Raw genomic sequence first — 17,615 nt, forward strand, 5'->3', positions numbered from 1 at the left:
GAGAGAGAGAGAGAGAGAGAGAGAGAGAGATCCCTGACGAGAGAGAGAGATCCCCGACGAGAGAGAGAGAGAGAGATCCCTGACGAGAGAGAGAGAGAGAGAGAGAGAGAGAGAGAGATCCCTGAAAAGAGAGAGAGAGAGAGAGAGAGAGAGATCCCTGAAGAGAGAGAGAGAGAGAGAGATCGAGAGAGAGAGAGATCGAGAGAGAGAGATCGAGAGAGAGAGATCGAGAGAGAGAGATCGATCGAGAGAGAGAGAGAGATCGAGAGAGAGAGAGAGATCGAGAGAGATCGAGAGAGAGAGATCGAGAGAGAGAGATCGAGAGAGAGAGATCGATCGAGAGAGAGAGAGAGATCGAGAGAGAGAGAGAGATCGAGAGAGATCGAGAGAGATAGAGAGAGAGATAGAGAGAGAGATAGAGAGATAGAGAGAGAGATAGAGAGAGAGATAGAGAGAGAGATAGAGAGATAGAGAGATAGAGAGATAGAGAGAGAGATAGAGAGATAGAGAGATAGAGAGAGAGATAGAGAGATAGAGAGATAGAGAGATAGAGAGAGAGATAGAGAGAGAGAGATCGAGAGAGAGAGATCGATCGAGAGAGAGAGAGAGATCGAGAGAGAGAGAGAGATCGAGAGAGATCGAGAGAGATAGAGAGAGAGATAGAGAGAGAGATAGAGAGATAGAGAGAGAGATAGAGAGAGAGATAGAGAGAGAGATAGAGAGATAGAGAGATAGAGAGATAGAGAGAGAGATAGAGAGATAGAGATAGAGAGAGAGATAGAGAGATAGAGAGATAGAGAGATAGAGAGATAGAGAGAGAGATAGAGATAGAGATAGAGAGAGAGATCGAGAGAGAGAGATCGAGAGAGAGAGATCGATCGAGAGAGAGAGAGAGATCGAGAGAGAGAGAGAGATCGAGAGAGATCGAGAGAGATCGAGAGAGAGATAGAGAGAGAGAGAGATAGAGAGATAGAGAGATAGAGAGATAGAGAGATAGAGAGAGAGATAGAGATAGAGATAGAGATAGAGATAGAGATAGAGATAGAGATAGAGAGAGAGAGAGAGAGAGAGAGAGAGAGAGAGAGAGAGAGAGAGAGATATCTTCTAGCACAGGAAGCAAGTCTTTTGTAGCGTGCCTCATTTTCTTTCCACCACTGAAGAGGATGACTTCTTCTGTCAATTACTGATTCCTTCAAACAGAGATGAAGTTCATCATCCAGGCTCATTATTGCAGATTCAGAAGAAATGTAATCCTCCGCATAAGGCCCCAATAAAACACTGAAAATGTCCTGATCAATTCGACCACGATGAAGAAGATTCTATTCTGTTCATTGATGTATTTTTGGACATTTTTCAGTTTTTTCAGCATGCTGCTCTTTTAGATTATAAAAATGGTGTTCTAGACTTATATTTTCAGCAGGAACCTCCTGCACCTCCTGTTGAATATCAGCCATTGTCTTGCCTTTGCCAATACATCATCAGAAGAGAAAGCATGGTTCTTGTTTCGAGGATTCAAAAGACTTGCAAGCACAACATTTTTAGTCTCTTCATGCTTCTCAAAACATATATAAATCAAAGGTTTTTGGCTTGACAAACCATCGTTTGAAAGTTGGAGGGTGTTGTGTGCCATGACACTGAGTTGTTTTTTGTGCTGCATGATATAATTGATTATGATGAACTCTTAGATGGGCCCAAAGATTTGACGTATTTTTGTTTTTTGCAGTTACTGATCCCATGCTTATATTGTTTGTGCATGTGTTGCACACTGCTGCTTTTCCTGGAGAAGGTTGAGACGAGAAATAGTCCCAGACCACAGTTTTACTTTTTCTCTCCTCATCCATCTCCATTGCAATTTGAAAGAGACAAAAAAGTTAAAAAAATGGCTTGCTGGCACCCTGTTGTGGGTTGGTGGCTGACGCCTGGTAGTGTGGGTGGCTTGCTGGCACCCTGTTGTGGGTCAGTGGCTGACGCCTGGCAGTGTGGATGGCTTGCTTGCTGGCACCCTGTTGTGGGTCGTGGCTGATGCCTGGCAGTGTGGGTGGCTTGCTTGCTGGCACCCTGTTGTGGGTCGGTGGCTGAAGCCTGGCAGTGTGGGTGGCTTGCTTGCTGGCACCCTGTTGTGGGGTGGCTGGCTTCTGTCACCCTGTTGTGGGTCGGTGGCTGACGCCTAGCAGTGTGGGTGGCTTGCTGAGTTGCTGGCACCCTGTTGTGGGTCGGTGGCTGACGCCTGACAGTGTGGGTGGCTTGCAGGCATCCTGTTGTGCGGTGGCTGGCTGCTGTCATGCTGTTGTGGGTTGGAGGCTGACGCCTGGCAGTGTGGGAGTCTTGCTTGCTGGCATACTGCTGTGGGGTGGCTGGCTGCTGTCACCCTGTTGAGAGTCAGTGGTTGACGCCTGGCAGTGTGGGTGGCTTGCTGAGTTGCTGGCACCCTGTTGTGGGTCGGTGGCTGACGCCTGGCAGTGTGGTTGGCTTGTTTGCTGGCACCCTGTTCTGGGGTGGCTGGCTGCTGTCAACCTGTTGCGGGTCGGTGGCTGACACCTGGCAGTTTGGGTGGCACACTGTTGTGGGTCGGTGGCTGACACCTGGCAGTGTGGCTGGCTTGGGGCCACCCTGCTGTGGGTGGCTGGCTTGCTGGAACACTGTGGTGGGTGGCTGGCTTGGTGTCACCCTGTTGTAGGTGGCTGGCTTGCTGGAACATTGCAGTGGGTGGGCGGCTGGCTTGGGGTCACCCTGTTGTGGGTGGGTGGCTGGCTTGCTGAAACACTGTGGTGGGTGGCTTGCTTGGGGTAACCCTGTTGTGGGTGGCTGGCTTTCTGGAACACTGATGGGTGGCTGGCTTGGGGTCACCCTGTTGTGAGTGGCTGGCTTGCTGGAACACTGTGGTGGGTGGCTGGCTTGCTGGAACACTGTGGTGGGTGGCTGGTTTGCTGGAACACTGTGGTGGGTGGCTGGCTTGCTGGAACACTGTGGTGGGTGGCTGGTTTGGGGTCACCCTGTTGTGGGTGGCTGGCTTTCTGGAACACTGTGGTGGGTGGCTGGCTTGGTGTCACCCTGTTGTGGGTGGCTGGCTTGCTGGAACACTGTGGAGGGTGGCTGGCTTAGTGTCACCCTGTTGTGGCTTGCTGAAACACTGTGGTGGGTGGCTGGCTTGGGGTCACCCTGTTGTCTGAGTGGCCGGCCTAGTGTCACTCACCCTGGCCTGTTGTGAGTGGCTGGCTTGCTGGAACACTGTGTGGTCACGGTGGCGGGTGGCTGGCTTGGTGTCATCTGGCTGGCTGGTTTGCTGGAACACTGTTGTGAGGTGGGTGGCTGGCTCCTGGCACCCTGTTGTGGGGTGGGTGGCTGGATGCTGGCCTGGCACCATGTTCTGTTGTGGGTTGGATGGCTGGCGGCTGGCACCCTGTGGTGGGTGGCTGAGGCCAGGGCCTGTGGGTCGATGGCTGGCACCGTGACCGGACTGCAGCCGGCTGCACACGAGGCTGTCGGAGGCGGTCTTAGGAGGCAGAACGTGTGCAGCGCACAGTGAAATTACGTCATGTATGCACTGCGCAGGCGTGGGAGGCAGTTTTAGAAGGCAGAACAACATACGAAATGACGTCACGAAAATATTGGATATAGCAGTAATTTCAGAGGCCGATCCCGATATATCGGGGAAAGTGCATATCGGCCCCCGATATATTAGTGTTGCAGATAATCGGTCGATCCCTTATATATATATATATATTTATTATATAGATACAGCCCTGAATAGGGACAAACAATCATTCATAATATGAAACAGTATGTATACAGATGCACTACACTATAACTTTTCAACACAACCTCTTGTTGAGTAGCCAAACCCAAATGTAATTTTCATGGATGATCACTTTTGCTTGCTTGGGCATAACAGTGCAAAAACATGCACATCTGGCCAACCACCATCTCAGGCCTATTGCTAGTCTAAAGTTCTGAATGGTAAGAGTATCAGACACCATTTATTTAAATAATGGGTGCTCAACCTGTGGCCCTCCAGCTGTTGCAGAACTACAAGTCCCATGTGGCATTGCAAGCTGCTGACAGCTTGACAGCCCAAAGGCAGAGGCATGATGAAAATTGTGGTTTCCCAACAGCTGGAGGGCCACAAGTTGAGTACCCACGATCTACTAGGTCAATTTAACCCCCCTGGCGGTATTCCCGAGTGTGGCTCGGGGTTAACTTTCAGTACCAAAAGCGGTAACCCCGAGCCACACTCGGGATTACTCCAGAAGCACACTGCCCCTCCCTGCAAACCCCCACCGTCCTCACAAACTCTCCGCGCTCGGAAAATGCCAGCACTTGCCTTCCGGTTCCCTTACCTGCGAGCGTTGCAACGCAGGAGGGTGAAATCAGCGGCAAATTCAAAAGTGTAAATACACAAATGACATGATACAAAGCTGTGATCCTAACGGATTACACTGTATCATGCCATTTTAGCACAGGATTGCACCTGGTGACTTTTCCAGAGAACGACCGTGGCGTCCAAAAAGCATTTTTTTCCCCCGCAAAAAGCGCTTTTAGATGAACTGGAAACAGCGACAGCAAAACAGAGTTACTTGAAGAACTGAGCGATAGCGATTCGTGGGAAAATTCGTCACCAGGTACGGAAAGTGACGACAGCGACAATTCTGATGTCTCTTTCTGGCACATAGCTTGTGGAATTTGGGAAGCATATCAAATGATTCTTCAGAATTTGCAACGGAGCTATGTGCCCGAAAGAGACATCAGAATCGTCGCTGTCGTCACTTTCTGTACCCGACGACGAATTTTCCCATGAATCGCTATCACTCAGTTGTTCAAGGTGTAGATATAAAACTGCGCTATACTGCTCATCCTTGCCTCTCAGCCTTGCGGTTGGACTTTTTCCGTGTGTAGCGGTAGCTTTGCCGGACCCGGAAGCGTGGTCTCCGGCGTGCGTTCCAACTACGGACTTCGGAGCGAGGCTACGTGCGTGTAAACTTGACGCGTATTGTCAGAGTGTGACGTCTTCGGGAAAACTTCCGAAGACGTCACACTCTGACGAAACGCGTCAAGTTGACACGCACGTAGCCTCGCTCCGAAGTCTGCAGTTGGAACGCACGCCGGAGACCACGCTATACCGGTGAGGACAGGGGCATTACACATTTTGTTTTTCGTCTGAAAGACTGTTTCTTATGGACTTCGTTTTTACATATTGCACATTTGAAGTGGAGTTTTTATATTGAGTGCTTACACATTCCGTAATGGTTTTAGGGTCTTGCAGTGGTTTTAAGGTTTATGTGGAAAAATAAAGGAGTTTTAACACTCTGCACAAGGAGAAGCCTCTTTGTCTTATATTTCCCACATTTGGAGCCATCAAGCATCCGGGGGGAAAGAAGCCTGGTGTCCACCATCCATCAGTGAGAGCAATCCACGCCCTGGGGACCGTAGCTGAAATAGTGCTGGGAGGCACTATTACCAAGCCTTAGAGATTCTTTGTTGGCGTACGCCATCAGGAATCCATTCAATCTGGTAAATTAGCCTTCTTACCATTTGAGCACCAGTGGTGATCAACGCGGGAGCACAGCACAGTCACCTATATACAGAGACTCTTTTTGCACAATTGTACTTTTTTCCCCTTTTTTTCCCCTATCTTAGAAGATTTAAAATGTATTGAATATATATATTTTATTGTCATTTTATTGGAAATTTTATTGCATTGAAATTTTATTTGCAATTTTACCATTATAATGTTTTAGGCAACTTTTACATTTATTAATGGTAGAGTACCATAATGTTTTAGGTAACCATCACATTGGGTACAATTGCAATATATAGCCGGTCCTTTTATATTCGGTGTCTATACGGTGGACACCCTATGAGAGGTATAGCGCAGTTTTATATCTACATCATATACTATAACTATTCACAGTTATTCAAACGTGCAGCATACCAAAATATAAATACCAGAGGCGCGTAGTTATCACACATTATATCCAGTTGTTCAAGGAACTCTGTTTCGATGTTGCTATTTTCCAGTACGTCTAAAAGCGCTTTTGCGCTTTTTGGATGCCATGGTCGTTCTCTATTTTCTAGGCACAAAGCACTGGAAAGGCACAGGCAAAAGTCACCGGGTGCAATCCTGTGGTGAAATGGCATGATACAGTGTAATCCGTTAGGATCACAACTTTGTATCATGTCATTTAGTGTATTTACATTTTTGAAATTGCTGCCAGTTTCACCCCCTTGTGTCGCAGCGCTCGCAGGGAAGGGAACCGGAAGACAGGTGCCGGCATCGGCTGGGAGGACAGTGGGAGGATGGCGGGGAAGGACAGCGGGAGGATGGCGGCGAAGGACAGCGGGAGGATGGTGGGGGAAGGACGGCGTGGGATCGCAGGGGGAAGGTGAGTTTTAAAATGTAAAACAACAGATTTCCATGCAAAACAATGTACCGCTTTTGCACAGATATCCTGACATAATCAGAACGCCAGGGAGGTTAAGAAATACTAAAGTCTATTTTTTTCTTTTAGTTAAAAATAACAAACATGTTGTACTTACCTGCTCTGTGTAGTGGTTTTGCACAGAGTAGCCTAGATCCTCCTCTTCTTGGGTCCCTCTTTGGTACTTCTGGCACCTCGCTCCTGTTAAGTGCCCCCACAGCAAGCAGCTTGCTATAGGGGCAACTGCACTGAGCCACAGCTCCCTGTTTCCATTCAGACACCACCCCCTTTCTCTCTCATTGGCTGACTGACTTTGATTGACCGCAATGGGAGCCAATGGCGCCGTGCTGCTCTCTTAGGCAATGAGGAGAGGAGTCTCTTAGGCAATGAGGAGACACTCCTGCAACATTGCTGGATTTGGATGGACCTCAGGTAGGTATTAAGAGGGGCTGCTGACCACAGAAGGCTTTTTATCTTAATGCATAGAATAAAAAAAACGTATGCCTTTAAGTCCCGGGTCACACTTGTGGGATGCGGGAAGGCTGCGAATTTGCAGCCTGTTCCCGCATTGCAAACGCACATCTGGCAGTTCAGAGCCATATGCGATACGCATGGGGTATTAATTAAATGTTAACGATACCCCCAGTTTGGAATGCATATCGCAGTGCGATCTGACAGTTCGCACAGGATCGGATAGCACAAGTGTGAACCACTGTGCGATCCAATCCTGATGCGGCTGGAAAAAAGGGTCCTGTGCGTCTTTTGTGCGAATTTCAGCCATACAAAGTGTATGGCTGAATTTGCATCCGCACATCCGATCGCATGTAATGAAGGAGCAGTGCGCTCCGAATTACATGCGATCGCCGCACTCGCAAAAGTATGAACCGGCCCTAAGATAAAACAAGGGTGACCTTAGAAGATAGTTTAATATTTACAAATAATGCTCCCAATGATTATTATTACTTGCAATTATGAGACAATTTCTGAACTGCCATATGAACATTGTTAAAACATACAGAGGAACGTATTACACAGGACGATTCTACAGCTTTGGAAAAAACATCCTAGTGCAGAGATGTGAGATGTGGACGAGTGTCAGATCAGGACAGTGGAGAGTCAAAGCAATGGAGTGATTCATGCAAGCATGTGAAAATAATGGATAGTACACACGATGAGAAAATCGGATGAAAAGTACTGCTTTCGAAGCAATCGTTTGATAAGCTGATCGTAAGTAAATTGCTTTCAAGAGCCATACACAACAGTTCATGCGAAAAAGGGATAAGCAAGAAAAAATTTCTTATACGATAACAGAACAAACAATTTTAGTGTAATTAGTATAGTTATTTGTATGGGGGGGAAAAAACAACACGTGACTAAGGCCACGCATGCGCAGTAACAAAAGAATATATTACAATACAATAGATTACATCTCTTCCGAAGTTGTATTCTGTCGTATGAAAATTTTCGGAACTTGCATGCAAAAAAAGAAAAACAAAACCACAAATAAACCAGACGATCATTTGTCAGATATTCTTATCGGGTGTACAGTACTAGCCATTAGTCTCCCAACTGTTGTGCTCAGTGAGTTATCTGCCGAGAATACAAAGCAAGTGGTACTGTGAGGTTGTAAAAGAGAACATCAGAACACTAGAAAAATGTCAATTTGGACATACCTGTAAATTCCATATCTTGAAGTAAGGTGCAGGAATTCATTAGATCATGGGTAATATGCTGCTACCTTCAGGTGATTGGATACTGGCAAAAGACTTGCTGGAAACCCCATCCCCCCTCCCTCATGAGGCTACAAATTATTTTTGTAAAAATAATTAAGGGGATTGCAGAGTAAGGTAGGGGGCACCTGTGTCCTGTACAGTACTCCAGGATATGGAATTTACAGGATCAAAATTCCTAATCTTAATCGTACAGTACGGGAAACAGCAATTGATTCTTAGACCATGCGACAATCACAAGCATCAAACCAAGGGGTGGGCAACACAATAGCTCACCATTGGATAACCATCTGTCCCATATCTTGGTACATTTGAGTGGGCCTCTGTGTGTATAGATCAGTTTTTTATATGGGAGCGTATCCGTAATCTTTTTCTAGCTCTGGACCATGGGAGGCAATGCCTGCATCCAGTTCCGGGCCACTGTCTTCCTTGCCAGGAAAAGCATTTCGGGCAAGAAAGTAGTGAGGAACTTGTCAATGTCCAAGTCTGGTAGTAGACCAAGCAGATAGTTTAAGCTCTAGGGCGATTGGCGAACCCATTTTGTCATAAAAAAAAGTAAATCACCTGAAGCCACAATGTCTGAATAATTGAGCAAGCCTAGATCAGATGGTAAAAAGAGCCGGATGCTGAGGCACATTTGGCTACGAATGGGTTAATACCGGGTGATTCTTTGGGATGTTAGATATGCCCGATGAAATATGCATAAATGGGTTAATTGGTCTGACATTTTGGGGTAACAGTTTTGACGTTATCTACGATTTCCTCCAAGTCAGTGTCTTCCATAGCTCCAAGCTTAGACTCCCATCTAATTTTAGCTTTGTAAACTAGTGCTGTAGCAATGGGAAGGCAAATAGTAGAATAGGAAGTTGAGGTTCGTTTGATGGATTCTGGGCCAAATATAATATCTAGTATGGGGGGGGGGGTTCAGGATATGAAACTGAGTTTGTAGGGTGTGTCAAAGTTGAAGATATCTAAATATTAGGTGGTTGGGTAGAGAGAATTCTTCCTTCAGTGCTTGGAATGTTTTGAGTCCCATGGGAGCCATAACTTGGTGTGAGTATAGTATTCCACGATTAGCCAAAATGGTAGGGTCCAGAATTATCAGTAGCTCAGGTAAATGACTATTGAACCATGGGGGGGGGGGGGGGGTGTGGCAGTGGATTGGCTGAACATTTCGTTTACGCAAAGAGAGTTCCCAGATACGCTGATGGCGTGTGAGTATGCCATCTTTATGCTGAGAGGACCAGACTTCTGTGTTTAAAAGTGAAAGTGATGAGCACAGGGCCAGTGCCCACCTCATCCTGGCTGAAAAAAAGCCCTGTGTAAAGATATTAAATTTTACCCCAGTCTGCTTAGATCAAGTATCTTACCGAATAACTTTCCTTGAACTAGCTTTGAAAATTTGGTTAAAAAAAATAAAAGCAGGAGATGGCTGAGCAAATACAAATATAAAAGTATGACAAAATACATGTTACATACCTCTCCTGGACGTATCTTAATGAAAAAGCTACATCTTTTGTATGAGATTTTTAACACTTTGGGCCAAGGGAAGCGGTTGATCCTCAGGTTGTCCTTGAAGACCATAAGCCCTCCAGAGCAAACTCCAAGTTTAATGTGTACACTCTCCGAATCCTAAAAAGCACAACAGGTGAACTCACTCGTGTCACTTCAAAATGCTGTACATGCAACAATACTATATATGCAGAGCAGAAAATTCAAGCTAGCAATGTAAAATCAGGACCTTTAATGAATTCTTATAAAAGGTAAAGCTGATAAGCAACAAACAGTTATTACTTGGGTTTTCAGTTTACACTTACAACAATAAAAAATGTTATACTATAAATGCTATGACTACAAAACATGTTCCAACCTGTCAGACAATTTTTAGAAGAATGCCTGTGCATGCTTTAATATGTAATAAATATCACTGGCATGCCAAAATAACCAGATTCTGAAAGGACGATTGTAGATCGCAAACCTGTGTGGAAGAGGAAGGAAAATACTTGCCTCTTCTGATGCTTGCCACGCCAATTACTGCTCCAATCTAGAGAGATTGATGGCAAAGTCTTTTTAGAAACAGGACAATCAAGGGAGGAGGGGGAGGTTTGCACCGGAATCATGGTTTAATTGTAGAAACAATTTATAGGGAAATGCAAAATCAGAAACAGGAAGAGGGGGGAAAATCTCCAGTGGGGAACCTTTTCCAGTGACAAATGCCTAAGAAGTGAATTTCCCACCTTTTATAGGGGTAATGATAGGGCAGCTTTGGCCATTTCTGTAAGGTGGGGATTTATTTTTGACTAAACAACTGATAACAGATGAGGGTGGGATGGCGAGAGGTGACCAAAGTCATTGTAGGTGGGCAGCAGAAATAGACCGAAGATCAGAAACGTACATGACTCTTTATAAGCGCAGAAGTAGCAGCAGGAAGTTTCTTCCTTGATGCTGAATGGCACAAAGAAGAGTGTAGAGAGCATGTGCGATACCCCTCCCAATGCTTTGATCACTCTGCGGTGGAAACTGGGGGGGGGGGGGGGGAGTAGGACATTTATAAGCATCCAGTGACTAACTAAATGACGTAGCTCCTGGTGCTTGGCACAACCGGCCTTCTCATGGAGTGAGTCTTCAGAAACAGGGCAAGCACCAAGGCAATGTGGGACCTGGTGCTAGATCTGGAAAGAACTCCATGGCTAAGTTGTTACCAGAACAATGTCAGGAAACCACCCTATGCAGAACTCTGTGCCTGGAGGTAATTTCCAGGCCATCTCTGCAATATCCAGTCCAGTGAGGACTGGACACGGCACTCCAAAAGCCAGGATGAGTACAGCCACGCTGGATACCTGCAAAGAGGCCATCTATAGCAGCAAATAGAGAAGAGTCCGGGTTGAACAAAAAAGTTTGAAGAATGAAAATAAATTGTACTTACTGTAAAATCTTTTTCTAGTGAAGAACACAGAATTATAGGTATTCACAGTCAACCTTTACAGCCAACTACAGGAAGTTGGGACCCAAAAAAAAAAAAAAACGGAATTTTTGTAAAATCTTACCTGTAAAATTCCTTTCTCTGAGTCCTCCGACAGTCGCCGCCTCTTCATATTCGTCACATATGGGGTATTAGACTTTGCTCCGAAGGAGTAGCTAGGCAACAGAATATGTTAACATTAAAGCTTTTAACATATCCCACCCTCAAGGGGTGGTCCCCTCAGTCAATACCCTCCTACTTCCTGCAACCATATCTCAGTTTTAGTGGAATAGCAGTAGAGTATACAACCAAACCCCAAAAGAGGGGCGGGGGCGGCGACTGTCGGAGGACTCAGAGAAAGGAATTTTACAGGTAAGATTTTACAAAAATTCAGTTTTCTCTTACGTCCTCCGACAGTCGCCGCCTCTTCATATTCGTCACATATGGGGACGTCCCAAAGCAGTGCAAACATGAGGGGTGGGAAACGCATTCGCGCCGAAAAGGCAACGCAGTCTCCGCATCAAAGAAAGGAACCTTACCAAAGGAAGGAACCCAGCTGGGCAACAGGAAAAAACAGGTGCTCAACAGGAGCAACAACCCAGGAAAAGACAAATAACCAGGGGATAAAAAACTTATCCCAACAGCCAGAGGTCCCCACAAGGGACCCTAGGGAATCGCCGCACTAAGAACCTTGCGGCCAAAGGAAGCATCCGCAGATGCCTGAACATCTACTTTGTAGAATTTTGTGAAAGTGTGCACGGTCGACCAAGTCGCCGCCTTACACACCTGGGCTACAGAAGCCCCATGACGACAGGCCCAAGACGTACTCAGAGATCTAGTAGAGTGCGCCTTCACAGGCACAGGGGGAACCTTCCCCTGCAAAGCATAGGCCTGTTCAATGGTCTGCCTGATCCATTTTGCGATGGTAGAGGCCGACGCCGCCATGCCCTTCCGAGGACCCTCTGGAAGAACAAACAAGGAATCCGTCTTTCGAAAAGACTCAGTCGATTTAAGGTAAACCCTTACCGCCCGAACAACATCCAGAGAATGTAATCTCACCTCCTTTGGATGTTTAGGCTTCGCGCACAGCGAAAGCAAGACAATATCCTCATTAAGATGGAATTCCGAAACTCGTTTCGGAAGAAAGAAGGATTAGGTCGCAAGACCACCTTATCCAAATGAACAACCAGATACGGAGACATGCAGGACAAAGCTGCCAGCTCCGATACTCTGCGAGCCGAAGTGATCGCCACCAAAAAGGCGACCTTTTTGGACAACATGGACAACGAGATCTCCCTGATCTGTTCAAAAGGAGCACGTTGCAACACAGACAGAACGAGATTCAAGTCCCAAGGGGGCAAAGGATCCCTCCTAGGAAGAACCAGATGCCGCACACCCTGAACAAAAGTGCCAACCAAGGAGTTGGAAGCCACGGGACGTTGAAACAGAACGGCCAGCGCAGACACCTGACCCTTTATCGTAGCCAGCGCCAAACGCTGATTGACACCCGTTTGAAGGAAGGACAGCACTCGGGAAACCGAGTACGTGGGGTGAAAACCCCCTGGACTCACACCAGGCAAAATAGGCCTTCCAAGTACGGTAATAAACCTTCCCCGAGGAAGACTTCCTCGCGTTGATCAAAGTATGAACGACCTCTGGGGAGAGACCCTTCTCCTTCAGGACCTCGGTCTCAACAGCAAGGCCGTCAAAGCCAGCGACTGCAAAGCAGGATGGTATATCGGTCCTTGAGACAGGAGATCGTCTCGAAGGGGCAGACGCCACGGGGCGTCGACCGCCAGATTCACGAGGTCTGCGTACCAGGACCGGCGAGGCCAGTCCGGTGCCACAAGAATCACCGTGCTGCGTTCCGAGTGTAACCTGCGAAGGAACCTGGACAGCAACTGAATCGGTGGAAACGCGTACATCAGCCTGTACTGATGCCACGGGGCCACTAACACGTCCGACGCGTCTGCCCGAGGGTCGCGCGTCCTTGCCACGAACCTTCTCACCTTGTTGTTGAGACGAGACGCGAATAGGTCCACATCTGGAAGACCCCACTTCGCGCACAACATCTGGAAGACAGCCGGGTGGAGAGACCATTCCCCCTGATCCAGGGTCTGGCGACTCAGATAGTCCGCCTGCCAGTTCTCCACCCCCGGAATGTGAACCGCCGTTATCGCCGGGACATGAGTCTCGGCCCAAGACAGGATGTCGGCCACTTCTCGAGCCGCTCGGGCACTCCTGGTGCCCCCTTGGTGGTTGATGTAGGCCACCGCCGTGGCATTGTCCATCTGCACCCGAACCGGGCAGCCCTGCAGCCGGTCCGTCCAGCGATGAAGACAGAGACTTATCGCACGCAATTCCAGAATGTTGATCGGAAGGGAAGACTCCCCCTCCGACCAAGTTCCCTGGGCGGACAGAACGCCCAGAACACCACCCCAGCCCAACAGGCTGGCATCCGTGGTGATCACCGTCCACGAGATAGGACGAAACGACTTGCCCCCGGACACCATCGGGGACTGGAGCCACCACAGAAGGTCTCTTCTGGTGCGATGACTCAACGAGATTTGAAGATCCAGAGATTGAGGTCGCCCGTCCCACATGGACAGGATCTCCGCTTGGAGACCCCGCGTGTGAAACTGGGCGAAGGGAATCGTCTCGAAGGCCGAGACCATCAATCCCAGACATCTCATGCACGTCCGCAGAGACGAGTGCGGAACGTCCCTGAGGGACCTGACTACCTCCTGAAGAGTCCTGAGTTTGTCTTCCGGCAGGAAGACCTTCGCCTGCACCGAGTCCAGAATCATTCCCAGGTAGGGAAGACGAACCGACGGACTCAGTGTCGACTTTGGAAAATTTATCGTCCAACCAAACTCCTGCAGAGTTTGCATCGTGACAGACAGGTCCTTCTCCAGACCCTGGCTGGTCGCAGACCGAACCAGAATGTCGTCCAGATACCCCAGGACAGAAATGCCCTGGGCCCTCAATAATGCCAGAACCGGTGCAAGCACCTTGGTGAAGACCCGCGGAGCCGAGGCGAGACCAAAAGGCAACGCCTCGAACTGGTAGTGATCCTCCGCAATGGCAAATCGAAGGTACCTCTGGTGACCCTCGAAAATGGGGATGTGAAGATACGCATCCTTCAAATCGATGGAGGCCATGAATTCCCCCGGAACCAGGGCAGCCACCACCGACCGCAGGGATTCCATGCGGAACTTGCGAACCCGCACAGAGCGGTCCAGAGCCTTCAAGTCCAGAATTGGACGAACCTTGCCCTCCTTTCTGGGCACGGTGAACAGATTGGAATAAAACCCCCGAAATCTGTCCCGATGAGGCACCGGAATTACCACTCCCTGAGCCCTCAGGTCCCGCACCGCCAGGTGCAGGTCCCGCAAACGCTCTGGAGACAGTTGAAGATTTGAGGGAAAAAATCTGCTCTCCGGCTGAGAGAGAAACTCGATCTTGTAACCAGATCGAACGATCTCCTGAACCCATCTGTCCCGCACGCGGGCCAACCAGGGCTGAAGAAAACCGAGCAAGCGTCCCCCCACCCCAAAACTGGGTGAGGGCGCCCCTTCAGGCCGCACTGTTATGGGCTGCGGATCCGGATTGACCGGACTTCTGTTTTCCAGACCAGGGCTTCTTCTGAGAGCCTTGACCTTTGAACGGTTTGCCCTTGTAGTGCGACCGAAAGGCACGAAAGGACCCCTGAGGGGGCCGAAAATTAGCATGCTTCTTCCCAGAAGCCCCCTTAGCCTTGGGGAAATGGGGCAAGAGAGTGCTCTTACCTCCGGTGATCCCCTTAATCAACACATCCAAGGACTCTCCAAAAAGGCGAGACCCATCATAAGGCAGATTGGCTAAGGTCTTACGTGAAGACTGGTCCACCGACCAACATTTCAACCAAACCAGGCGGCGAGACAACACCGCCACGCTGTGCACACGTGCAGCCAACGGGACTAGGTCCAAGACCGCATCACACAGATACATGACACCCTGGTGGATTTGATCCACCATATCCAGGGTCGCCGGCGAGGCCGAATCGGCCACTAGGACGCGCCTAAGCATCTGCGTCCAACTTGCGATCGCCTGGGCCGCCATGAGAGAGGCAAACAGAGCCTTAAGCATAGAACCCGTAACAGAATAAGTATGACGGGCAAGAGACTCCAATCTCCTATCCGTGGCATCACGGAACACAGGGGAATCCTCTGCAGGAATCGCAGTGGATTTGTTTAAAACCGCAATTGCGTGATCCACTGGGGGTGGCACACACCACCTTTCATCAGTGGAAGGCGAGAAAGGATAACGCAGCTTGATCCTACTTGGTACAGCAAAAGGTTTGCGCAGATTGCGCCATTGTTCCTTAACAGCACGCTGAAAATCATCATTGCAGGGAAAAACCTGCGGCGCCCTGCGTTTTCTCTGCGTCCCATAAGCCGCCAAGGCAGCGGGGGGACACACTTCATCCTGCAAACGCAGCGTTTGTTTTATGGAAGCAATCAATTCATCCATGATTGCAAGCTCTTCAGGCGAACCAGGGGGAGAATTATCAACCCCTTCAACTTCAGCCTCCACCTCGGACCCCACTAGATCCAGGGAGGAGCGGGACCCCGATAAGGAGGCCCCCGCCATAACAACCCCATCACCTTCACCCTCAGAATCAGAGGAAAGAGCAACTCTGGGTCTCTTAGTAGATTGAGCAGCCACCAGCATCTGCACCTGAGCAGCAAGGCCAGCCACAATAGTGGCTAAATCCCCCCCTGGGGGGGAAACAGCGGTCCCCTGGCTTTCCACCAAGGCGGTAGGAAATTTGCCCTCCTGAGAATCCATTGCCCTTATAACAGGCGCTCTATGAAAGCCTATGGGAGGCTACAAGAAAATGGCCGCCATGCATGTAGAACATGCGGCCGGAGCGAGTGTAGGCAAAATGGCGCCGTTTGGCGCCGAAACCGCTGCTCCACAGTACAGTAATGCACACATGTCTGTATATAAAAAAACATGTCAGATCGCCGCAGCGATAGCTGTATAATGCCCAAACATGCCACAAAACATGCCCCACAGCACACAGCTTCTCACACTGACAAGGCTGACACACACAGTGTCACACAGCTCCCCCCCCCCCCTTGCAGCCCACAGCATGCAGCCGAGAGATAGGGAGACAAACAGTGTGAATAGAGGCAGGTTACACAGTCCCAGACTGACACCCCCCCCAGACAGACAGGTCCCCACATAAATACACTTACCTCACAGTGGCGTGGGGGACCCGCACAGGCGAACAAGCCGCTGCACATGAGGCAGGGAGAGTCGCATACAAGACGCACAAAATGGGGGTTAAGAAACCGCACAGCGTCCAGTGAGGTAGCCACCTCACCAATCATCCCTGCACCGAACAGGGATGGGTCGTTCACTGTGCCAGGAGCGTTACCTGGCTGAACGCTCGATGGCAGGCTGGGAAGCCACTGACCCACGACCTGCGACCAGGGGGATCAGCCCGAGACCCAGCCCGCATGATCCTCTTCATCCGAAGAACTAACTAAAGCTGACAAAAAGAACAGCTAAGTAAAGGTAGAGAGAAAACTCAAACAAAAAATCAAAAAAGAAGAAAGAGTCTGGGGCACAAAGCCCCAGCACAGAGAGAGCCAGCCACTCCTGACAAGCTAGACATTAAAACTGAGATATGGTTGCAGGAAGTAGGAGGGTATTGACTGAGGGGACCACCCCTTGAGGGTGGGATATGTTAAAAGCTTTAATGTTAACATATTCTGTTGCCTAGCTACTCCTTCGGAGCAAAGTCTAATACCCCATATGTGACGAATATGAAGAGGCGGCGACTGTCGGAGGACGTAAGAGAAAAAAAAAGTTAGGCCAGCCCCTTATAACCCCACCTCTATCCGCTATGTTTCAGTTTTGTGAGCAAAATAACTGGGGAGGCGGAACCTGTGTCCCTCAATATAGTTCAAGAAAAAGATTTTACAGCAAGTACACAAACCTACTATTTTCAATTCATTGAGAGAGACAGACACTTAATAATTAGAAAGTAGTTGTAAAGGCTAAAAGTTTTTTACTTTATTGCATTTACTTTCTATGCAAGGTAAAGAAAAAAAAAAAACAAAAAAAACATAACCCTTTTTTTATGCGACTCCTCCGCCCCACCAGCCCCCCCCCTCAGTAGAACCTACTTACCTGAGCCCAATCTTTTTTTTTTTTCTTTTTATATTTTTGGTCTTTTTTATTTGTTTAGCAAAAAAGAAAAAAAAAAAAACAGTGGTGATTAAATACCACTAAAAGAAATGGCTATCGGTCTAAAAAAAAATGTTTGGGTACAGCATTGCATGACCGTGCAATTGTCATTCAAAGTAAGATAAGCGTTGAAAGCTGAAAATTGGCCTGGACAGAAAGGGGGAGAAAGTGCCCAGTATTGAAGTGGTTACATTTTGCAGACATCCTGTTAGTATCCTTTTTCCTTTTTTCATTTATATTTTTTCATTTACTGTTTTAACACTCAAT

General features: G+C 48.3%; 1 protein-coding gene across 12 annotated transcripts in view; it reads right to left on the bottom strand.

Annotated features, from left to right (window-relative positions):
- EPB41 (erythrocyte membrane protein band 4.1) overlaps positions 1–17,615 on the bottom strand; it is a 367,791-nt gene that overhangs the window by 120,813 nt on the left and 229,363 nt on the right. For all 12 annotated transcript variants that reach the window (XM_082247681.1, XM_082247679.1, XM_082247680.1 and 9 more), the window contains exon 9: positions 9,626–9,778. In XM_082247681.1, coding sequence (XP_082103807.1) covers positions 9,626–9,778 — 153 coding nt within the window. The remainder of the gene's footprint in view (positions 1–9,625; positions 9,779–17,615) is intronic.

The sequence above is a fragment of the Pelophylax lessonae genome, assembly GCF_965119305.1.
Source record: "Pelophylax lessonae genome assembly, chromosome: 2".
NCBI classification, from domain to species: Eukaryota; Metazoa; Chordata; class Amphibia; order Anura; family Ranidae; genus Pelophylax; species Pelophylax lessonae.